The 25,345-nt window shown below is 35.4% G+C and overlaps 1 protein-coding gene across 1 annotated transcript; it reads right to left on the bottom strand.

The window, feature by feature from the left end:
• LOC142358737 (uncharacterized) lies at positions 1-22,940 on the bottom strand. The gene is made up of 5 exons (XM_075410283.1): positions 22,503-22,940; positions 22,377-22,441; positions 22,251-22,302; positions 5,982-7,053; positions 1-944 (listed from the first exon to the last, which is right to left on the bottom strand). Exons 1-5 carry the CDS (start codon positions 22,830-22,832, stop codon positions 259-261), a joined length of 2,205 nt encoding a protein of 734 aa, XP_075266398.1. The 5' UTR covers positions 22,833-22,940; the 3' UTR covers positions 1-258.
• Positions 22,941-25,345: the final 2,405 nt, after the last annotated feature.

The following is a 25,345-nucleotide window of genomic DNA, read 5'->3' as shown; positions in this document are numbered from 1 at the left end:
TTTTAACGACAATAAATTAATTCTAACATTGACTGACTTTCAAAGTCACGGAAATAAACGAAATATTTGTGTTGTTTACAGTACTTAACAGACACTTCAGAGAGTATCGCACGATTGTTATTGATACGTTTATTCCAAACAGCTCAGCTGTTAACAAAAACGCAAATAATTTTCAAATTGCAACAAGTAGTTCCTTCATTAGTTTTGAATCTGCAGTCATTGCATCAGTTATTTTACAAATTAAAAGTTACAATAAAGCTACTGATTTTCCATTGAATTCGGAGTAGTCGTGGTCAGGGGCGAATCGGTTCTCAACTCGGTGCTGATAGAATTGACACTATTGTTTGATGTCATCATCGGTGACTTGGTCGGTGTCGTTTCTATATTAGACATCTGGGGTGTTCTCGTTACACTAGGTGGTTGCTGTACCATCACAATCTGTGCTGCCGGCTGCTGCATTTGATTGCTAGTTTGTTGGATCTCAAAATTGGATGCCGTCATGGTCTGTTGGTTTGGGGGTGTAGCAACGTTGTCTAATACTGCAGAGGATGCGCTGTTCTGACTGGCCACGGAGTGTTGCTGCTGCGGATGTTGCATGTGCTGCTCTTGAGATGATCGCTGTTCAGTTATGGATCCCATTTGCGTTTTTAGTCGCTCTACTTCGCTCATGATAGTAATAAGCTGTGTACGCCAATACTCTGGGTTACTGTTCGAATCACTCTCTTGGTTCCCGTCTGGGGTACTCTGGTCACCCTTCATTGCAGCATTGTTGTTGCTGTTGGTACTTGATGTCGTTGCGTCATTGGCACCCACTGTTAGCGCAGGTGCCGGTGTTGCAGCAATAGGTGTACCAGGTCCAGGTACTGGTTGACCATCACTGGACACAGACAATGGCTGCTGGCCCATTTTTCCAGGTGATTGATCTTCAGAAAAACTTCCAGAGTCTGAAACAAACCAGGCGTTGTTAGATAAATGCTGGACTAAAGAAGAATTTTCCTTAAAGCAACAGAAAAAAATTTGAAAGATAAAACTGTCCTTATTTATACCACAATACCCGAGTCCAAAAACTCCTATTGTGGGAAAAGACGTATAACATTACCGACTGAATTCGAACAAATTGCCATCATTGGAAAAGCAATTAAACTTTAAAAAATGAATCGCTCAATTGAATAGAACACAATTAACGACCTGGAACTACTGGCTTATGACGTTTTTGATTTTACTCTTTTCACTTTGTCCTTCTCCAATTCATTCAATGTGAAAATCTAACTCCATTCATTAGAAAAAAATTAGTGGGGAGACATGTCAGAGGTTAGATAGAGGATCAACCTCTATTAACCGCCCTTCACACCATAAGTATAAGTCTCCAAAGCAGTTTGAGCTGAAAGGCTCAAAGAGAACTTAATGCCCGATGGGCGCTACCTGTTCATCCCGTTTTTGAGAACGGAAAGTCAAATGGGTCCGACAAAAAATCGGTCAAACGAAAAGTCGCATAAAAAAAGACCAACAGGACAAAAATAATTGCTACCAACTTCGTTTGAGAGCAATTAATGATAGTTTAAGTACTGTTACACGCCGCGAAGTCCATGGAATCTAGCCTCATTGGATGATGAAAGGCGGCTCTAATTATTCTTTCCTGGCTGCTACTGGTTTTAATTTGAAGATAGAACTTAAGGGAATACAAGTTAAATACCGACTAATGGTTTAAACTGAACAATTCTATTCTTTGTTATTTCAAATTGTGATTTGGCTCCAACCAATAGATCAAGTGAGAGCAATCAAAAAGTTATCTGGAAAAACTGTTGCTACCAGAAGTCAAGCCGTTTTTACCAAAAGACAAAAAACGACAGAAAGTAATGAAAAAAAGAATTTGTTGCTTACATTTCCAGAAAAAACAGAAAAAAATTGCAAGTGAATAGCTGCCGAAAAAAGGGAGATAAAAATATCGAACTTGTAATGTAAAGCTTGCCTCAAATAACATTCAGTCATATTCAGTTATCCTAAATTGACCTGAACTCCTTCAATTGAAAATAGCAAATCAATTTCACAGAGGAAAACTATTTTGAGTGAAGTCACGTTTGAAAGAACAAAACACTTTGAAAAATAACCGACTAAACGTCGGACGAATTGCTCTCGAACGACTAGTGGGAGCTCCAATCAATTGCAGCCTGCTTCACTCGGTGGGGTGGGCAGCCTAAATGGGACTAAGAAGTTCAAAAGTGGGCTTCAAATAACCACATTAGAGGTTAACATATACCACTATTTAAAGTAAAAATGGCACCAGTTCTGGCGCACTTTTCATTTGACTTTTAGCATTAAATTGAGTTCAGTTTCTTGAAATTGTGATTGAGAGAGGTTTTTAGATAACGCGAAACGCAAAAATTAAAAGTCGTAAAAGTCACTCAAAAAGTCAAAATCCTCAAGCAAAAATTTTGCATAAAAAAGACACACATGTTTACAATAATTGCTTCTCTACGAGATCAATTAAAAACAAAAGCTAAACTGAAATAATTGTGACGCCATATGGTACTAATAAATAAAAAACAGCAGGGCAAGTACTAAATTATAATTAATAAATAAATGACCTAAAGACCTGATTATGAGCCTCAATAGAAGAACTTAGCTGGCAGATTGTCAGAAAATAGCCGCAATAGCCATGTAGATCTGCAATCTCAAAAAGATAGTAAAAAAGACAAAATAATTTTTTCATTAATAGCTGAAATGTTATATTTTGATTAAGAATCTGTACAACTTAGTGCTGCTTCTATTAGCTGCTATTAAATAACGTTCAATCAGAGTGACACACACTCAATTGACCTTTTCTCTTTGAATTAAATTTAAAAAGCTCAACTCAATTTCAGAGTGAGGAAGTCATTTTTGAGAGTGAGGTAAGTCACGTGTGACCATAAAATTAATCACACGAATGAACACAAAACTCGCTGCATTAACAGTGAAAAATGACGTCACGCACAAAATTCAGTTGAAATTGCATGAACGAATGAACAAAAAGCAGATTTGAAGTGGTTGTGACGTCATATGGTCGTAACAAAAATCTTGACGACGAAATCAAAAACATAGCATGACGAGTCCTGACGGCAATTCAAAGAATTCTCATTGACTACAAAAAAAAAATTACACCTAGAACTGACTATGAGCGAATTGGAAAAACCATTTTTAAAAAATCAGATCGAAAAAATAATTTAAAAAATGTCAAAATGCAGCATGTGAACAAAAAACCAGAAAACTACGCCTAGAATGAACAATGAAAGGATTGGTAACACCAAGAAATCGAAAACAGTAAAAATCAAATTTAAATTGCAGCATGCGAACAGAAAACCACAAGCGAGAAAGCCACTAAGTCGAAATAATAGCTCTCGAACAAATAGTTGGAGCTCGAATCTGTTGCAGCCTGCTTCAATGTGGAGAGGCTAAATTTACAAAGAGTTGCTTCAATTGACATCACTAAAGGAGATTGTGTAACACAATAACCATTTTAAAAATTTAAAGCAATAAATTACAGCATTTTTGGCGCGCTTCTCATTTGACATTTAGTAGGCCGCCACTTGAGTTCAGTTTTTCACACTTGTGAACGAGAGAGAGAGAGAGAGAGAGAGAGAGAGAGAGAGAGAGAGATAGAGATAGAGAGAGAGGGCGAATTTGGATTAAGCACAACGAAAATGTCAAGGGCATAAAAAATCGAAAAGTCAAAGCCGTCAGGCAAAAAAAGTTGCAAAAAAAGATCAAAACGTTATAAAAAAGATCAAAAAGATCATTAATTGCTAACTTCCTCGAGAGTAGCTAAAAACGTGCAACACTCGTCTCAATTGTATTTATTGAAAAGTGTCGGAGATTTAAAGAACGTTTGTCGTGAAATCAAGAATGAAACAGCTTCAATTATGCCTCATTAGAGGCCCAAAGAGATTTGTCATGAAAGAAACCAAGTGACAGGATTAACAAAGAACTGTTGAAATCTGTATAACTCAAAAATCACTGCCTTTTGAAAACATGTTAGGTCAAAGTTGTTGAAACCTTGAGATCTCTATTGACATTTTAAAAGTAGCTTCAACTGACCTTCATTAGGTGGCCAATCATCCATTAATCATTTAGACTAAGAGAAAGGACAAAATGCGCAATAAAATACAAAACGGGAAAAACTTTAAAAAAAGAACATTTCATAGAAACAGTGTCTAATTAACAACATAGCCAGCAATTGCCACAATAGCTGCAAAACAAGCTTACGCGCCGTATATTAGAGATAGAAACATGTACAGATCTAAGTTGAAAAACAAACGACGCCACTGAAAAAGCTATGTTAAAACCATTCAGCGATAAATTAATACAGCTTGTAAAAATTCATTACGCAAAAGCTTTTTTACTGAACTTTATTACGTATATAAATCATTTGACGTATATAATTTAATTCAAATTAAACTTCAGTTTAAAAAGACAAAGTCACTTTATCGAGTGAGGTTAAGTCATGTATGATCAAAATGTAATCACGCAAATGACTTAAAAACTTTTGCCAGAGAGAGAGAGAGAGAGAGAGAGAGAGAGAGATAGAGTGAAAAATGACGTCACGTGAGCAGAAGCCGTTAGTGAGAATCAGAAGGCATTCAAAAATTTGACCTTTTCAGCTTTGCTGTGTGAACAAATGTAAAACGACAAAAAACAGACGACAAAACAAAAAACAAGAGCATCACAATATAACTTCGCTCAGCTTACAGCTCTACAGCTATTATAAACCATTGGGGGCTTTGATGAATTGAAAAACACAACTATGCAACACAAGAATGCAAGTGTCACCTTTCAACAATACTCAAACCCAGTAAAGATTAATTAAAAAAACACTGAAAATGGTAGTAAATTACAGAATGCAAAATTAAAAACAAAAAAAAGTTGCAACAAAGTTTTCTGAGTCCACTTTAAAAGCGGTTTTGAAAATTCACGCGTTAAAACTTCTCAATTACTCTCTTTTCGCTACATCAGCGTGACTAAAATCACTACTCTAATGTGACTTCTCATTGACAAAAAAAGTCGAAAACAGTGTGAAAAAGACAGGAGTGTCCTATTATAGTTCAAAATCTTTGAATAGTAAAATCCAAGAAAAGGACACCTCCACTCAGCTATTTCTATCACAGCTATTAATAGCTATCTTTTAAATCATTTTTGCAAAAAAGATAAACTAGAAAACATTTTTGATAATTTCCTCACTACGTTTTTCTAGAAAAAACGGTTCAATTTTTCTGAAACTTTTGCTAAAAAATTTCAAATTCCGCCCGTGATTACAAAAAACAGCTTCAGCAGTTATTCAACTTAAGCAACACTGAATCATTTTTTGAGTGTAAGTATAACGCATTCCGTAGTTCTGCAGACTAAATCTTAATCTGCTTAAAATTTAAAAATAGAGAAACTAAATTTAAATTAGCAACCTGTGAATTGCATACTTGGAGACTAGCAAGCTGAAGAGCTGCAAGAGAACTTAATGCCCACTGGGCGCGACCTATTTATCCCGTTTTTGAGGACGAAAATTCAAATGGGTCAGACGAAAAATCGGTCAAGCGAAAAATCGCATTAAAGACCAACAGGACCAATATAATTGCTACAAACTTTGTTTGAGAGCAATTAATTAGAGGAAAATTGCGAAAATTTGGGGACTTCGACAGCTTTTGGTTCTTATTTAGTAACCTGTAGCTTGACAAAACTTTCTCCTAGCATCAGAAACAAGCAAATTCGATGACAAAAAAACACATTTGATGACCAAAGAGTTTTTTTTGTCATCGAAAAAAAACTCTTTGGTCCTAAAAATGGCGTCACTTATGGCCCTAAAAATGGCGTCACTTCTCAATCCAATGACTTTATTATGATCCAAAACGCGGCTGATTGATACAAGCTCTAGTTGAACGCATATTACCGAAATCAGCAGAACAGGCGGCTTTTAACAAAAAAATCGGATTTAATGAGAGCGATGAACATCTACGAACCGTCTTTCATCCGTTTCTTGAGAGGAATGATATGGTCGATTGGGGTGTTCATAGACACTAGCCTTCCTGTCTTTACAGATCCATCTGGGGTTTGTTGTTGAATGATGAGCCTTGTGGTGGTCGTAGTTGTACAAGTCTCGTCTAGTGCAGAGTCACTCAATTCATTCGCACTGTTATCTAGGCAATTTGGGTGACCCTGAGAATGCAAGGCGAGATCACCCGAATGGTGGGCATTCATCTGCTGACTAGATCGTGAGTCTTGTTTACCCGATTGTGTCTGGACAAGTGCGTTCAGTGGCACAACACTGCAACCTGAAGGCAGATAAACAAATGACGTCCCATTCTTTGATTGCTGAACAGAGCCAATTTGGTTAGTGGCCACTGGGGTACCAGTCAAGCCAGACAGTTGGTGAATGGGTACTAAAATGGAGTTATTAGATGAATGTCCTGTTGCTGAAAGTTGGCGAGAGCCCTGCCCAGAGCGGTGCATTACAGATTGCTGTATAATAGATCCAGTCGGATGAGGCAGGATTGAACTGGATGTACCCTGGTCAATGGTGAAGGGGTGCGATGATATCTGTTGATTGAATTGCGACCCAGGGTCTGATTGTATTCTACCTACAGCATGGTTTCCTCTGATAGATGGTTCTGGGTCAATTTCGATCTGTTCAACAGCTGATGGAAATTTTGAAGGCCTAGAAGGAGGATTTTGTATGTAAAATACAGCTGGATTTTGCGACGATCTGCTTGAAAGTTTCGTCTTTGGTCGCTCAATGTCAAATGATGAACTCTGTTGTATGATTGGAGTGCTTGACATCTTCTGCAGTTCATTTTCGTTCTCAAGAAACTGAATTTTGTCGTGCGCTTCCGCTAATGTCTTTTTCAAATGTTTGTTTTCATCGGTTAACTTCTCATTCAGCTGTTGTAATATTGACACTCTGCTCTCTAATGCAGCATCGTTGTTACGTCGCTTTTCCCGAGACCTCTTTGCAGCTTCGTTGTTCTTTCTACGCTTGATCCAATAGCCCTCATCTTTCAAGTTTTCAGGAATGAAGTCTCGGGTTTTGCGATACTAAAATGTTCACCAAACTTTACGCAAAACCATAACTGAATTCAATGACTATACGCCTTCATGTATACCTCGTAGATTTTGTTAGCTCCCGTTGTTCAATAATCAAATAAATTTTTATCTTAAAAATGCTGCTGCACAGCCTCCATACCAAACAAAAAACGACAAAATGTCTCCTAATTTTTTGGAAACTGGTGGTATTTTACAATTTCAAAAAATTGTCTTGAATATTTAGTAGGTGGATTTTCACAATCTTCAGCGCAGTGAGTTTACACAATCACAAGATTCCAAAGTTTCTATAAAACAGAGCCAGCAGATTGTCAGAATAGTTGCGAAATAGACATGCGCGCCGTATAATAGAGGTACGGATACAGATCTAAGTTAAAAACAAAAGACGCCGCTCAAAAAAACTACGTTAAAAACATTCAGCGATAAATAAAAACAGCTTGCTAAAACTCATTCCGCAGAAGACTTTTTGTAAGGGACCTCTATTACACATATGAGTTCCTTTGACCTTAATTTAATACAAATTTAACTTGCAAGTTTAAAAGCGCAAAAGTCATTTTATTGAATGAGGTAAGTCACGTATCATCACAATCTAAGCACGCAAATGATTCAAAACTTTCGCTATAGTGAGTGAGAAAAGACGCCACTCGCGCAAAAGCCGTCAGTGAGAATAAGAAGTCATTCAGAAAATTTCACTTTTCAGCTTTGCTGTGTGAAAAAAAAAGAAAAAAGCGTCAGACGAATAAACAAAAAAACATAGCAGGACAAATCCTGGCCTACAATTCAAAGAAATATCATTGACTAAACAGAAAACTAGACATTTAATGAACTTTGAATCGATTGGAAAAGCAATGGAGAAAAAAATACGATCACAATAACGAAAAAAAACATTAAAAATCAAGGTCGACATGCCGCACGTGCACAAAAAACTACTTGCGAGAAAGCGAGTTTTTCTTCAAACACCGTTTTTTCAATGTACTTTCAAATTCAAGTGAAAAAAATTCACGCCGCAAAACCACTCCCTTTTTCGCTCCATTTCCTGTTCTGTTTTGGTCGGACCATAATCCCTACTCAAATTTGACTTCAAAATCGTGAAAATATGTGAAAATCTAGAAAAGACAGCGCCCCAATACAATTCAAACTCTTTGAATTGCAAAAAAACCAAAAGCACCGCAATGTAGCTCCGCTCAGCTTACAGTTTCGCAGCTATTAAAGAAGCTAACTCAAAGTATTAATAAAAAATTTTGAAAATGGCGTCATTAGTGATATTCAGAAGACATCATCGAGATTCAATCCATTTTGTCACAGCATCAAATAGCAATAAATAAGCAATGTTAAAACAAGAAAACCATTTACTGCGAAAATCATTAGCAGTCAACTTAACAATTACTAACAAAATTAAGAGTTTTTCTGGAATGAAAACACTTACTCCACTAAGAACAAAACTACGAACAAAACTGTCGAGAAAGCGATACTTCAGGATTACTGTTAATAGCCGACATGCTCCCTTGTATCAACTAATTCTTTTGAATATTTCCAAACAAGTAAATCACCCATATGATACTTATACCTACTAACGTGTGATGAATTGCTCTTGAACGACAACCAGAGGACAATTTTGAATTTAGGGACATCTAGAAATTTTTATGGGTGCAAAAAACTCAGATCTCATAGGGCGTCAAACCCTCGATCTCCGGGATAGCACTCGGACATTAATGACTAAGCTACAACGGCTTTGATCATCAACCGCTCATAATCACTTTTATATTAGCAAAACAATGAGAGCAATTGAGATCAATCAGAAATGAAGAAGTGAAGGGTGAGAAAGATACTTGAGAAGTCAAGGAATGCTCTGGAACAAAAGCGCAGAAAAGGTCAAGAAAAAATTTGCATAAAGAAGCGTTTCCAAAAGTTGCCTCAAATTTCGTTTTAGAGCAAGTAAATAACTAACCGTTCGCAGCTATTAAAGAAGCATAACTCAAAGTATGAATATAAATTTTTGAAAATGGCGTCATTAGTCAGATTCAAAAGACATCAGCGAGATTCAATCGATTTTGTTATAGAATCAAATAGCAATAAGAAAAACATTTACTGCGAAAAACATTAGCAGTCAACTTAACAATTACTGTAACAAAATTAACAGTTTTTCTGGAATGAAAACACTAACTCCACTGAGAACAAAACTACGAACAAAACTGTCGAGAAAGCGATACTTCATAATTACTGTTTATAGCCAACATGCTCCCTTTTCCAACTATTTCTTTTGAATATTTCCAAACAAGTAAATAACCCATACGATACATATACCGACTAACGTGTGTTGAATTGCTCCGAACGACAAGCAGCGGACAATTTTAATTTAGGGACATCTTAGAAAAATTTTAGTGTGCAAAAACTCCGATCTCATAGGGCGTCAAACCCTCGATCTCCAGGATAGCACTCGGACATTAAAAACTAAACTACAACGGCTTTGATCCTCAGCAGCTCATAATCACTTTTATATCAGCAAAATAATGAGAGCAGTTGAGATCACTCAAAAATGAAGAAGTGAAGGGTGAGAAAAACACTTGAGAAGTCCAAGAATCCTCTGGAACAAAAGCGCAGACAAGGTCAAGAAAAAATTTGCAAAAAAGCGTTTACAATAGTTGCCTCAAATTTCGTTTTACAGCAAGTAAATAACTAACCGTTTGCAGCTATTAAAGAAGCATAACTCAAAGTATGATTATAAATTTTTGAAAATGGCGTCATTTGTGAGATTCAGAAGACATCAGCGAGATTCTATCGATTTTGTTATAGAATCAAATAGCAATAAATCAGCGATGTTAAAACAAGAAAAACATTTACTTCGAAAATCATTAGCAGTCAACTTAACAATTACTAACAAAATTAAGAGTTTTTCTGGAATGAAAACACTAACTCCACTGAGAAGAAAACTACGAACAAAACTGTCGAGAAAGCGATACTTCATAATTACTGTTTATAGCCAACATGCTCCCTTTTCCAACTATTTCTTTTGAATATTTCCAAACAAGTAAATAACCCATACGATACATATACCGACTAACGTGTGTTGAATTGCTCCGAACGACAAGCAGAGGACAATTTTAATTTAGGGACATCTTAGAAAAATTTAAGTGTGCAAAAACTCAGATCTCATAGGACGTCAAACCCTCGATCTCCAGGATAGCACTCGGACATTAAAGACTAAACTACAACGGCTTTGATCCTCAGCAGCTCATAATCACTTTTATATCAGCAAAATAATGAGAGCAGTTGAGATCACTCAAAAATGAAGAAGTGAAGGGTGAGAAAAATACTTGAGAAGTCCAGGAATCCTCTGGAACAAAAGCGCAGACAAGGTCAAGAAAAAATTTGCAAAAAAAGCGTTTACAAGAGTTGCCTCAAATTTCGCTTTACAGCAAGTAAATAACTAACCGTTTGCAGCTATTAAAGAAGCATAACTCGGGGGCAGATGTGTATGGTGGGGGGGGCTTCAGTTTCAAATTAATAAAACCAAAAATGGATCCATAGATTTTTTTTTATAGATTTTGCCAAAAATCCACTATTCAGTTACCCCAGACAACTTCACGACTCAGTTGACATCCAAATCCAATGGTTCAAGAAGATTACTACTCACGTAAGTTTTCAAAAAAAACGTTGTTAATACAAAATGTGTTAATACAAAAAACCCACACTAAGTTGCTTTTCGATCCGTAATCAATAAATTAAAGCTTTCTATTTAAACTTGGAGCAGCTGATCTAAATCATCATTAAAGTATGAATATAAATTTTTGAAAATGGCCTCATTAGTGAGATTCAGAAGACATCAGCGAGATTCTATCGATTTTGTTATAGAATCAAATAGCAATAAATCAGCGATGTTAAAACAAGAAAAACATTTACTTCCAAAAACATTAGCAGTCAACTTAACAATTACAGTAACAAAATTAACAGTTTTTCTTGAATGAAAACACTAACTCCACTGAGAACAAAACTACGAACAAAACTGTCGAGAAACCGATACTTCACAATTACTGTTTATAGCCAACATGCTCCCTTTTCCAACTATTTCTTTTGAATATTTCCAAACAAGTAAATAACCCATACGATACATATACCAACTAACGTGTGATGAATTGCTCATGAACAAGCAGAGGACAATTTTAATTCAGGGACGTCTGAGAAAAAATTAAAGGTGCAAAAACTCCGATCTCATAGGGCGTCAAACACTCAATCTCCAGGATAGCGCTCGGACATTAATGACTAAGCTACAACGCCTTTGATCATCAACCGCTCATAATCACTTTTATATTAGCAAAACAATGAGAGCAATTGAGATCAATCAGAAATGAAGAAGTGAAGGGTGAGAAAGATACTTGAGAAGTCAAGGAATGCTCTGGAACAAAAACGCAGACAAGGTCAAGAAAAAATTTGCATAAAAAGCGTTTACAATAGTTGCCTCAAATTTCGTTTTAGAGCAAGTAAATAACTAACCGTTCGCAGCTATTAAAGAAGCATAACTCAAAGCATAAAATAAATTTTTGAAAATGGCGCCATTAGTGAGATTCAGAAGACATCAGCGAGATTCAATCGATTTTGTTACAGAATCAAATAGCTATAAGAAAAACATTTACTGCGAAAAACATTAGCAGTCAACTTAACAATTAATGTAACAAAATTAACAGTTTTTCTGGAATGAAAACACTAACTCCACTGAGAACAAAACTACGAACAAAACTGTCGAGAAAGCGATACTTCATAATTACTATTTATAGCCAACAGGATCCCTTTTCCAATTATTTCTTTTGAATATTTCCAAACAAGTAAATAACCCATACGATACATATACCAACTAACGTGTGTTGAATTGCTCCGAAAGACAAGCAAGGACAATTTTAACTTAGGGACATCTTAGAAAAATTTAAGTGTGCAAAAACTCCGATCTCATAGGGCGTCAAACCCTCGATCTCCGGGATAGCGCTCGGACATTAATAACTAAGCTACAACGCCTTTGATCCTCAACCGCTCATAATCACTTTTATATTAGCAAAACAATGAGGGCAATTGAGATCAATCAGAAATGAAGAATTGAAGGGTGAGAAAGATACTTGAGAAGTCAAGGAATTCTCTGGAACAAAAGCGCAGACAAGGTCAAGAAAAAATTTGCATGAAAAGCGTTTACAATAGTTGCCTCAAATTTCGTTTTAGAGCAAGTAAATAACTAACCGTTCGCAGCTATTAAAGAAGCATAACTCAAAGTATAATATAAATTTTTGAAAATGGCGTCATTAGTGAGATTCAGAAGACATCAGCGAGATTCAATCGATCTTGTTACAGAATCAAATAGCAATAAGAAAAACATTTACTGCGAAAAACATTAGCAGTCAACTTAACAATTAATGTAACAAAACTTACAGTTTTTCTGGAATGAAAACACTAACTCCACTGAGAACAAAACTACGAACAAAACTGTCGAGAAAGCGATACTTCAGAATTACTGTTTATAGCCGACATGCTCCCTTTTCCAACTATTTCTTTTGAATATTTCCAAACAAGTAAATAACCCATACGATACATATACCGACTAACGTTGTGTTGAATTGCTCCGAACAAGCAGAGGACAATTTTAATTTAGGGACATCTTAGAAAAATTTAAGTGTGCAAAAACTCCGATCTCATAGGGCGTCAAACTCTCGATCTCCAGGATAGCACTCGGACATTAAAGACTAAACTACAACGGCTTTGATCCTCAGCAGCTCATAATCATTTTTATATCAGCAAAATAATGAGAGCAGTTGAGATCACTCAAAAATGAAGAAGTGAAGGGTGAGAAAAATACTTAAGAATTCAAGGAATGCTCTGGAACAAAAGCGCAGACAAGGTCAAGAAAAAATTTGCAAAAAAGCGTTTACAATAGTTGCCTCAAATTTCGTTTTAGAGCAAGTAAATAACTAACCGTTCGCAGCTATTAAAGAAGCATAACTCAAAGTATATAAATTTTTGAAAATGGCGTCATTAGTGAGATTCAGAAGACATCAGCGAGATTCAATAGATTTTGTTACAGAATCAAATAGCAATAAGAAAAACATTTACTGCGAAAAACATTAGCAGTCAATTTAACAATTAATGTAACAAAATTAAGTTTTTCTGGAATGAGAACACTAACTCCACTGAGAACAAAACTACGAACAAAACTGTCGAGAAAGCGATACTTCATAATTACTGTTTATAGCCAACATGCTCCCTTTTCCAACTATTTCTTTTGAATATTTCCAAACAAGTAAATAACCCATACGATACACATACCGACTAACATTGTGTTGAATTGCTCCGAACAAGCAGAGGACAATTTTAATTTAGGGAGGGACATCTTAGAAAAATTTAAGTGTGCAAAAACTCCGATCTCATAGGGCGTCAAACCCTCGATCTCCAGGATAGCACTCGGACATTTAAGACTAAACTACAACGGCTTTGATCCTCAGCAGCTCATAATCACTTTTATATCAGCAAAATAATGAGAGCAGTTGAGATCACTCAAAAATGAAGAAGTGAAGGGTGAGAAAAATACTTGAGAATTCAAGGAAAGCTCTGGAACAAAAGCGCTGACAAGGTCAAGAAAAAATTTGCAAAAAAGCGTTTACAATAGTTGCCTCAAATTTCGTTCGAGAGCAATTAAATAACTAACCGCTACAGTATTAAAATGGCCTGAACCAATAACGTCGGGCCAGTTGGCTTCGGTAGCAGTTACCTGATTTAAGGAGCCAGGTAAAAATTTCATTACGGTGGGAAAGGGTTTATGGGTGGACGAAACGGCAACTGGATTTCCGGTGCAATGAAACGGGGGATGGACGCCTCCGTCAAACAATGCAGCTCATGTCCCTTAAAATCTCAATCTGTCTTCTCAGCAGCTTCAGTGGTTTGTATACTAACAGACCAGTAAACCTCTAAGAAACCTATTCCGCACTTAATGTCCTCCGGCCTTCTTTACCTGTTTCATCCTTTTCTTGAGGACAAAATATCAAATAAAAGTCAGATGAAAATCATATCAAACAAGACCAACAGAGCTCTAATTATAGCTATAAACTTTATTTGAGCGCAGGAGACTAAAGAATTGAATGAGGAAGTTTTACAGTTTCACTCCTGCCAAATAGCAATCGCTTCAATGAACTCTGATAACCTTCTGCACTGACTTAATGACCGGCCTTTATGTTTATCATGTTTGTTTTGATCTTTTGATTTTGCTCTTTTAACATTGACCGTATTCACTCCATTGCGTAATTAAATGCCAAAAAGAAAATAAAATCCATTCACTTGAAACAGTGAGTGAGGTAAATCAGGAAAAAAACGTGAAAATCGTGACTTATGTAAAACGGAATATAGCAGGACAAGTCCTGACGTACTATTCGAAGAAATTTCATTGACTAGAGAACTAAACTTAGAACGGACTACGAATGGATTGGGAAGACCATTTAGAAAAAAATCCGATCCAAAAAATCGAAAAAACATTAACAATCAAAATGAAACTGCCGCATGTGAACAAAAAACCACTAGCGAGAAAGCAAATTTTTGCTCAAACACCGTTTTCTCACTATATTTTAAGTTTAGAGCGAAAAAATTTCAAGCCACAAAACCACTCGCTTTTTCGCTCCACTTCTTGTTTCGGCGAGACCAAAGTCACTACATCAATTTGACTTCCAAAATCATGAAAATGTGTGAACAGATCTTAAAAAATAAAGACAGCGCCCCAATACAATTCAAATCTTTGAACTGCAAAAAATAACAAAACAAGTCCTGAAATACAATCCAGAGAATTGAATGAAAACCCGAGAAACGCAGTACGTGACAAGCAGATCAATTGATCAATACAGGCCAAAAAAAAAACCAACTATTTCAACAGTTGAGAAACTAAAATAATCAAACAAACTGCACAATAAATTATCATTGCTAAAACTCTTGAAGCTCCTACCCTTAAAGCCAGTTTAATCAATTTAAATATACCATTAGAAACCGCCAAGAAGACTATTGTGGCCACTAAAGACAGAAAAAAAAAACAGAAAAATGACAAATGCTTAAGAAAAATTAAAAATTGCAAATTTTAAGAAAGTGTCTAATTTCGCAATAATAACAATATGCTCAAAACTATTACTTTTCATTTAATAAATCGGTCAAGAATCCCATCTGCAAGACCTAAAAACTTTCATTTGAACGTAAAGATTGTCAAACACAGAAAATGAATTTTAAAATCGAAAATTTTTTTTAAAAAATTGCAAATTTTAATGAAATGTTGCTAAATTTGTGATATTAATACCTTTAGAACCGTTTAACTGTCTCCAAAGACCATTTAGTAACCTAATTCTAAGCATGTTTCACCAGCTCACAAAGATCGATGAACACGTAATGGCAAAAAAATTTAACGAAAGTTCAAAAAAATAAAGCACGAAAATTCCAGCATTGGTACTCGTTTTACATGCATTTCCAATGTATCAGACCTGTAAAAAACTTGTTCTATTCAAGCTGTATGAATCATTTCTGATATTCACTGCGAGCACACTCCGGGTATATGATGTGACATTCTGCTATTTCACCAAGGAAGAGCAGCACAAAAACAATCAATTTAAGATACTCTATTTCCCTCCTAGCATGATAAAATAAAAGAGTGATTTTCTTGCAGTCATGCGGCTGCAGAAAAACTATTTTTTTTCTTGAAGGCGATTGTTTCGCAGCTATTAAAGAAGCATAACCGAGTTTGAATATAATTTTAAGAAAATGGCGTCATTAGTGAGATTCAGAAGACATCCGCGAGACTCATTTGATTTTCTCACAGCATCAAATGGCAATAAAATAGCAATGTTAAAACAAGAAAAAAAATTACTGCGGAAAACATTAGCACTCAACTTTACAATTACTGTATTAAAATTAACAGTTTTTGTAGAATGAAAACTCCACTGAGAATAAAACTACGAACAAAACTGTCGGGAAAGCGATACTTCAGAATTACTGTTTATAGCCGACATGCTCTCTTGTATCAACTAATTCTTTTGAATATTTCCAAACAAGTAAATAACTCATACGATACATATACAGACTAACGTGCGATGAATTCCTCCTGAACGACAAGCAGCGGACAATTTTAATCTAGGGACATCTTAGAAAAATTTATGGGTGCAAAAACTCCGATCTCATATGGCGTCAAACCCTCAATCTCCGGAATAGCACTCGGACAATAATGACTAAGCTACAAAGGCTTTGATCCTCAACCGCTCATAATCACTTTTATATTAGCAAAAAAATATTGATCAAAACAGGCCAAAAAATTATTTCAACAGTTGAGAAATTAAAATAATAAACCGCCAAGATGATCATTAGACACTAAAGATAGAAAAATCGAGAAATATGACAATGCTTAAAAAAATTACAAATCGCAAAGTTAAAGAAAGTGACTAATTTCGCAATAATAATAATATGTTCAAAACAATTACTTTTTATTTATTAAATCGGTCAAAAATCCCGTCTGCAAGACCTAAAAACTTTCAATTGAATGTAAAGATTGTCAAACACAGAAAATGAATTTTAAAAAGCGAAAAAAATTAAAATTGCAAATTTTAATGAAATGTTGCTAAAATTTTGGATATTAATACCTTTAGAACCGTTTAATTGTCTCCAAAGACCATTCAGTAGCCTAACTCCAAACCTGAAAACTTTCACCGGCTCACAAAGATCGATAAACACGTAATGGCATAAAAACTTACGAAAAATTGAAAAAAAATCAAAATTAATCAAAAATTTCCAAAAATTAGTGATATTCAAAATTTTGAAATCTTTTAATTTATACGACTACTGAGAATTGGAGCAAAAGAACTCGAAAATCCAAATGTCACTAACGCGAGCGAAAGAAGAATTAGTCTAAAATAAAATGCCGAAACGTTCAAGCGATGTCGAACATGACAATAATTGCTTTAAACTTCGTTCGAGAGCAATCAGATAACGTTAACATTTCTTTGAAACAAGTAAATTACTCAGATATAACCCTAAGGTTAGATATCTACATGCTTTCAAATGTTAAATAAATTAATCAGCTTTGTTATTAATATAAAAATCTTCAAATTGTGGCTGTTCGTTCTCATAGGTAAAAACAGGATTTGAAGGCTCCTATTTATTTTTTAACGGGTACTTTGTGTTGATCGAGCAAAAACTCTCTTAAAACATTTTTAAAGCAAATTTTACTATTAAAAGTTCTTATTGAGGACAGCAATTTGTTCCATTTTTGAACGCTTTTCAAGATTAAAGATCTGTTACTCCACTTCGTTTTCTTTTTTCTAATAATTTGATTTGTTCACTTGTTCTGTCTAGCGTTATGGCAACTAGTAAACATTAAAATTTTCGGATGTTTCTCACTGTCTTATATCTGTTTGTAGCTTCATTAGGCTGACTTTTGAGATAAACAATTTGGCTGGCAGGATACGATCCTTAAGGATAAGATCAATGGAGTGGTCAAATTTCTGCCGAAAATAACAAACTTTTATTCCCCAGTTAATTTGCCTGTTTATGCGGTTTATCTTTTTTGCTGTGAGAGTTTGAAGGAATACTCCACTGAAAGAGAGATGAGAGAGTACAACTGACTTGAAAACATCAATTCTTACTTTCAAAGGAATTTGATTTCTTACAAGATACAAAGAACGAATTGCATCAGCCATTTTGCTTAAATCTGAGTTCAGGTGATTTTCAAAGGTTAGGTTTGAATAAATTCGTACTCCCAGATAACGACAAGCATGAGCTGGTTTGGTAACTTCGCCTTTAAATGAAAACTCTGGATCTGAATTGGTATGATTTGTAAAGAATAACATCTCTGTTTTATCGGAATTTAAAGTGAGTTTATTCTCTGTCATATAGTTGGTTTGTTGTGATATTTTTCAATTTTTTGTGGAATGTTTTCATTACGTTCAAATTTGCATATAATACTAGTGTCATCCGCAAATTGAACATCATTTTAACCTTCCAGTTTTTCGGGAAAATCGTTGACATAGAACAGAAAAATAAGAGGTCCTAACACAGTTCCTTGTGAAACACCATGATTAACAGTTATTTTATCTGATAAGTCAATGCCCAGTTTTAAGCATTGTGTTCGATTTGCGAGAAAAGATTTGGAAAGTAAAATTGTTGATTGAGAGAAATTGAAACTTTCAGCTGTCTTGAGAAAGATTTCTTGTGAAATTGAATTGAAAGCTTTTGCAAGATCTAAGAACACAGCACCTGTCCTTGTTATCTTCCAAATTTCCAATAATTTTTTTCAACAAAGTAAAGCACAGCATCAGTAGACATATTTCTGAATTGGAAAACAAATTGATTTTTGTTCAAAAGCGCAAACTTTTTAAGATATTCTACTACCTGATTAAGAAACATTCTCTCAAAAGCTTTCGGTGTTACTAAAATTTGGCGATAATTAGTTAAAACATAAGCATCTCTTTTTTTTGAAAATTGGTGTGATATGTGCATCCTTAAGAATTGTTGGAAAAACTTTCTCTTAAATACAATCGTTAAATATAATCTGAAGATGTATCCCAATAGCATATTTTCCGGATTTCAACGCGCAAGCATTAATGTATCCCGGCCCTGGTGCTTTGTTGTTGTCTAGATCGTCAATAACTTTATAGATTTCCCTCAAGGTAAAAGGTCTAAAGTTAAACTCTTGAAATTTCCGCTCTATTTTTTCGACGTTAAATGGAACAATCTGCCATCTGTAGATGCCCATTTTGCTGAAAACTCTGTTAAAAGCGTTGCAAATTGATTTTTTGTCTTTCGTTTTTTTAACCATTTTCATCAATTTCAGTGATGTTTGGATTGTTGTTTTTCCTTCCAATTTTTTAAATGAATTTCCATTTCTCTTTCGAGGTTTCAATTTTCTTAAAAAATCCTCTGAAAATTGATTTTGTGCTTCTTTTAGCTTTCGATTTACAAGGTTGCGATACTTTTTAAAAGACACAAATGATTCAGCACTTTGTGTCACTTTGCAGTCATTGAAGTAACGATGTTTCGCAGCAACTAGCAACTAACTGTTTAATTTCTTTTGTCACCCAAGGTTTACCTGAAGTAGTCTTTTTATATTGGAAACTAAATTCTTCTCTGTCGGTGAGTTTTTCTCGAGTGTTCTCAAAAAATTCTGTTAAACTCTGCAAATCGACTAAAGGCGGGGGAAATGTTCTCAAAGGACTAGCGAGCAGTTGGCTTCGCCAGTAGTTAGCTTTGGCTTATGGATGCGAGCTTAGGAGGGTGCGCTGGAGCGGTGTGTAGAGGGAGTGAGCGGAGTGGGGGGGTGGTCAAGCGTGTGGGTTCACGGTTGAAATGAGGTGGGGAGGGTGCACGCGGGAGGGGGATGAGAGGGGGGTCAAACTCTAAATATACCCGGCAGATTGCCGGAAAATAGCCGCCGTTGATTCCAATAAGCATGACTGGGATTGAAATAACAGAAGATATTGAAAAAAAAAAGATTTTCGTACAAAAACATTTTTTAAGTCCGATTTATTTTGATGGCATTTCGTAGTTGAACATACTTCTGTTTCTTAGAGAGAGGCTACAGGGGCTACTATCAATAACAATCAGCATTAGAGAGAGGTAACTAATACTTATAGGACCGACGTTCAAATAGCGGGCATCTAAAATTGGGCTTTATGGGTTTATCCCGTTTCTATTTCTGACTTCAATTTTTTATACCGACTGTTCATTTTGAATTGCTTTGCTGAGCAACTGATGTTCAAAATCACTTTTAGCAGAATGAGAGAAGAGAGAAACTAGCCTAGAGAAGTCAAAAAGATTTCACGCAAAATGTTGAAAAGGCGGCAAAATGAGGTAAAGCGAAACATTTTTTTATTCGACGAAGTAAAAAAAAACATAGCAGGACAAGTCCTGACGTACAATTCAAAGAATTTTCATTGACTAAACAGAAAAACTAGACCTGCAATGGACTATGATTGAATTGAGAAAACAATTTCAAAAAAAATCAGATAAAAAAAATAAGAAAAAAAAAACAGAAAATCAGTGTCAAAATGCCGCATGTGAACAAAAAAACCACTAGCGAGAAATGAAAATTTAATTCAAACAAAAAATATCCCTAGAATGAGCTGTGAATGGATTGGTAAAACCATTTAGAAAAAAATCCGATCCAAAAAATCGAAACAACAGTAAAAATTAGAGTGAAATTGCCGCATGTGAACAAAAAACCACTACCGAGAAAACGAATTTTTGTTCAAACACCGTTTTCTCACTCTACTTTAAAATTAGAGCGAAAAAATTCACGCCGCAAAACCACTCGCTTTTTCGCTCCACTTCCTGTTTCGGCGTGACCAAAATCACTACTCCAATTTGACTTCAAAAATCATGAAAATGTGTGAACAGATCTTAAAAAAAAAACATAGCCGGAAGAATTCCGGAAACGACTCGAAGTGAAAATCCATTTAAACGCCATCCAACTACTCATCAAACAAAACGTGCCTTTACTAATTTATGATTATCCTGAAAAGTCATGAAACAAAAAGTAAAAACAATAAAATCAAATCTGTTAAAATATGATAAAAAATCTGATCAAATTTTGTTATAAATTGAGATACCAAAAAAACTATCTCTGCCAAAATAACCTCATCAAAACAACTATTACCTAAAAAAACCACTTATGCGAATTCTGAAAAAACACTTTAGGCTAAAATTATGAAAAAAAAGCTCTTAAAAACAACTTTCACTGAAAAACTGGAAAAAGTTACTAAATTTTTTAATATTTCAAAAACATATAAATCCAAAAAAAACATCCTCTCAGCCAATAGGGTATCCAGATGCTCGCAAAACAATAGGCAAGTCATAATAGGCAAAGAAAGTTTGCTAAAAACAGAAAAAAAACGAAAAACTGCAAAAAATTAAGAAAAACAGTTCCAATTTTCGCCTTTTTTGGTCATATTTCTCAACAAAAAAGTGATTCGTACCCACAAAAACTGTAACCAATTGTTATCATAAAATTGCTCAAGTAGAAGGGGTTTCCTCAATACCCATTTGAGCCCGTAAAACAAAATAATCGTAATAAAAAACGCAAAAATTAGCCCGAAAATAAGCAAAATACATTAAAAACCTCCGAATTATCATAAAATTCATATTAATTTCCAGAAACCTTCAAACCACTACCAAAACCAGCCTAAAATTAAAACAAAATCATAACCAAACCTCTTAATCAAAACAAACGAAAAAAACTGCTTTAAAATGCCGCACGTGAACAGAAAAATTTCGCTCGCTTAGAGAAAATTTTTTCACGCCTCAATTTCTCGCTCTCTCAAAAACAGCGGTATGAACAAAAACCACTCTCTTTTCGCTCCGCTCTTCACTTTTGTTCAGCGCCAAAATCACTCCAAATTTTTTCGCGCGTTTCATTTCCCGCCTCAAAAATCACTCCAATAAAATTGATTAAAAAAAAAAAAGGACTTCTCCAATACTCCTCTTCGAGTCGTAAAAAAGACAGCGCCCCAATACAATTCAAATTCTTTGAATTGTAAAAAAAATAGGAGCGCTATAATAGCCGGCTGAGAAGATGAGGGCGGCTATTAATAACCATCCTTTAAGAAAACACAGTTCATATTTGTTTCCGCTACAGTAGTTTCCGTTAATCACATACTAAGCGACCTAAGAGACTAGTAAGGCATAAGGCTCTAAGAGGACTGCTCGTCCACTTGTGGTCTCCGGTCGTTACCTGCTTATCCCATTTTTGAGGCCGAAAAGTCAAATGGTCAGACAAAAAAATCAGTCGGAAAGTTGGTAGTATAAAAAAATCGCGCAATACTAGCAGGATTAACGAAATTGCTACAAATTCGATTGAGAGCAATTAATCAGGTCAAGATAATCCCGCTGACTTCTTTTTTGCATCTACCACCCTCTCCGCCACTCTCGGAAACTGAAGATGCTTAAAATTGATCATATGTTGTTACAATCCAAGTAATAGGGCACCACTCGTCTCCTAGGATGCGTAAAAAATTTCAAATTTGGTCTGAAGAAAAAGGGCCGACCTCTATTCTTAATTTCTATAGAAATATTGAAACAACAAATGGCATAGAATTGTAAATTGTATCAAAATACACTATTAGTTGAATGAAAAATTAGTCGAAATTTGAGATGTTAGGAATTTTTGATGTTGTTTTTGAAACTGTTATAAAGCACTTGCAAACCTGTTGTGGAAACGTGGGAGATTTCTGCTCGGTATTAAGGATCAGGGTGTCGCTAAAATAAATAATAATAACTTGTCTTGCCTGCGAGTGTCAGTTTAAAACTGCAACCAAAATAGCCATACTAACGTTGTTTGGAACGAATCGGTGTAAATTTCAGATGGCACACTGTTGTTTATTTCACGAATCGTTCCCTGAAGCATACAATTTTCTCATTGAGAACGAAATTCAACCAAAATTTAGTTCAGTACATACTTCAATGTTTCCCGGTACGGTTTCAGCTTTGACGCAATTAACAAATGTGATGTTGCCACACTGATTCTGCATTCGATTCAGGAAAAGGCCACCATTGGTTGGGACTGCTCTAGCTTGCTCGGTTTCGACAACTTTTGGAGCACCACCACCCGATAAGAGCATCACATAGTTACCACTATCATTGGGTAATGTCCTTTTGTGCACTCTGTCTCTCTGATTACGAACATGCGGTCGATCGTGTAGGGCAACGTGACAAAGCTGCTCAAGGGAGCTGTGACTCGGTTCATCGGAACTATCGTGTTGATATTCAATGGATCCTGAGTGACTCATTATTTCTTTTCGATGTAGTTCTCAAATCAATTACGTAATAGAAGAAGGCCATCATAAAAAAAAACAAACTCCTTAAGTCAGCGATCACGATAGCTTAAAGCATTTCACATTCTAAAAACGAAAAAGCGGATTAAGTAAAATATAAAATTGGTATAAAAAATTGACTCTTGCACGCCACTGAATAAGATCCAAAAACAGAATCCCGAATTCAATGCTGAAAACTCAATGATATTGTTGTATTTGTTGTTGGGGATTTACAGCTGTGCTGAAGGGTCTAAGCTCCCAGTCTTAAAATATTGTCCAATTATTTCTACAGTTTTGACAATCGCAGAACAATTTCCAAGTGCAAATGTTTCGCTCACAAAATTTCTTCTCGAAAAATTCCACATTGTACGTAATTATCGGTTTTTCAGTCCAACTGGTTCTCCTAAGTTTCTCATTTGTTTATTAAATTTTCTAGGCGGTTTGCAATTTGACAGGTTGTAAAGGTGAATTCGCTGAGCGCTTACCCTGTTCCAGTTTTCGTCATTTTGAAAATTTCGTTGTTCCTTGTTTCTTTCGTATGTAATTCTGGTTGTCCGATGCCGCTATTCTCTTCATTTAAAGCATTTAAAACAAGTGATAGGTCGTTAAGCTGGATAAACAATGGTAGTGACAATATGTTTAATAGTCGAAGCTGGCATTTGTATTCTGTAACCTTTATTTCGCATTATCCATTAGACTACCTCTTTTCTGAAACTTTTCCAGAATTTCAATTTCAGTTTTTCCAGCAGTCAAGCACGTGAAACTGTACAGCAGTACCGGTAAATTTAAAGACTTATATAATCCGAATTTCACAAACGTGTTTACTTATACTGCAACACTTCGCTTAAGTATGTGCAAAATTTCATATGCTTTCTTCATTCTATCTTCAATATGCTCTTTCCACGATATATCAGCCACCACGCGAATTCTGAGATCTTTGAAAGTTGTACAGTTTGCCAAATCCTTTCCCATCAATTTGCACTGTTGGTCTCTACCTCTGAATTTCAGATATCCACTTTTGTCTATTGCCAGCTCCATTTCATTTTGGATTACCCAGTTCTCAATCCCATGTAGATCATCTGGATCTTCTCAATAATTTCTTTGCACAGCCAAAATTTCAAGATCATCGTAAAAGATACAGGGCGCAGAAAACATCAGGACATCCAAAATATCATTTTTAAATATACGAAACACTAATGGGCCTAGGAGTGGCCCTACGGTACCCCGCTTGTTATATCGAGTATCTTTGAACTGGTATTGTCGACACACAAATAATGTCTTCGATCTTTTAAGTAGTCGTTTCGTCTTTCAAGCAAACATCCACCAATTCCAATGTGAAACAATTTTTGAATTAATTCGTAATGTGGTACCTTGTCGAAGCTTTTGAGAAGTCGATATAGAAAGCTATTATCTCTGAGTGAATGTCGAGATCAAGATCTTCACTTATTCTTTTGAGAAACAGCAGCTGATTTGATTGAGAAACAGCATCTTCTCCTGACAAAACCATAAAGGTTTTTAGTCAAGACCTTTCGAAAGTGATTGTACAATGCAATATTTATGTATATTATTCTCGAAGCTTATTATACAAACTCAATAATGAAACAGACCGCTAGTTTAAATGTTTTCTTCGGTCTCCCTTTTTGAAAAATGGCGTTATGGCAGTAACTTTCAAGCTGTCGGGTATCTTTTTGAAGCCTCTCTTTATTCCGAAAAGCTGACTGCATGATGTTGCAGAGATCCTTGCTAACCCTTTAGAAAAAACCCAGAGGTAAAGCGTTTGGCCCTCGGGATTTTGTGGCATCACTATTATCAATTATATTTCTGATAATATTCCTCGAGATATCAAAATTTGTCGGTGAACGTTTCTTTACTTCGAAATCTCTCAAACTGAAATTGATTTTTGCGTAGAGTACGGAGTGAAAGAATTCATTCAACATACTTCTTTAGACTCATCGAAGCGAACTTTGCTCGGTATCTTTTATCAGCATTTTGGGCAAGCAAGCAGATTTGTGTAGGTTTTTCAGATTTTTAAAAAATCAGTCTGTAATCGTTGATCCTGAATTTTTTTTCATGGTACACAACTCTGTCTTCTTCAATTTAATCAGTGGACTGGTTTTCCATTTTAAATACCAATTGTTTTTTGTTTAATGTTGGTTTATTCTCCAATAAAATCTTCTGTGCCTTTTGTTTAATAATCATGTTTGAAATACCGCAGGAAATCAAAAGTAGCAGTGATTGTCTATGCCTTGTTCTTTTTGGGACATAAAAACTGATCTTTGCTTAAAGATATCTTGTGATTTTTTTTCCCATTTTTCTGGTGTTGGTATATTAAATTGCTTGAAACTGTTCTCCAACAAGATGTCAGTTTATAGCGGCATAGGTAGCATTTCCAACACTTCTAAAATTCTGTTTTAATGGTTTTGATTCCGTAACTAGGTTTTCTAAGGATAGGCGAAAGGCTTCATGGTCAGTTAGATTATAGATAGATG

The sequence above is a fragment of the Convolutriloba macropyga genome, chromosome 2 (genome assembly GCF_964194025.1).
Source record: "Convolutriloba macropyga chromosome 2, txConMacr16.3, whole genome shotgun sequence".
In the NCBI taxonomy this organism is placed as follows: Eukaryota; Metazoa; Xenacoelomorpha; order Acoela; family Convolutidae; genus Convolutriloba; species Convolutriloba macropyga.
This window is presented reverse-complemented; position numbering and strand designations above follow the sequence as displayed.

Excerpts from the sequence above, each read along its gene's own strand:
- LOC142358737 (XM_075410283.1), bottom strand. The coding sequence starts at position 22,832 with ATGAGTCACTCAGGATCCATTGAATATCAACACGATAGTTCCGATGAA. Across the intron at positions 22,442-22,502 it reads CCGTACCGGGAAACATTGAA|GGAACGATTCGTGAAATAAA; the intron begins GTATGTACTGAA and ends TGTATGCTTCAG. Across the intron at positions 7,054-22,250 it reads CTCCCACGTTTCCACAACAG|TATCGCAAAACCCGAGACTT; the intron begins GTTTGCAAGTGC and ends TGAACATTTTAG.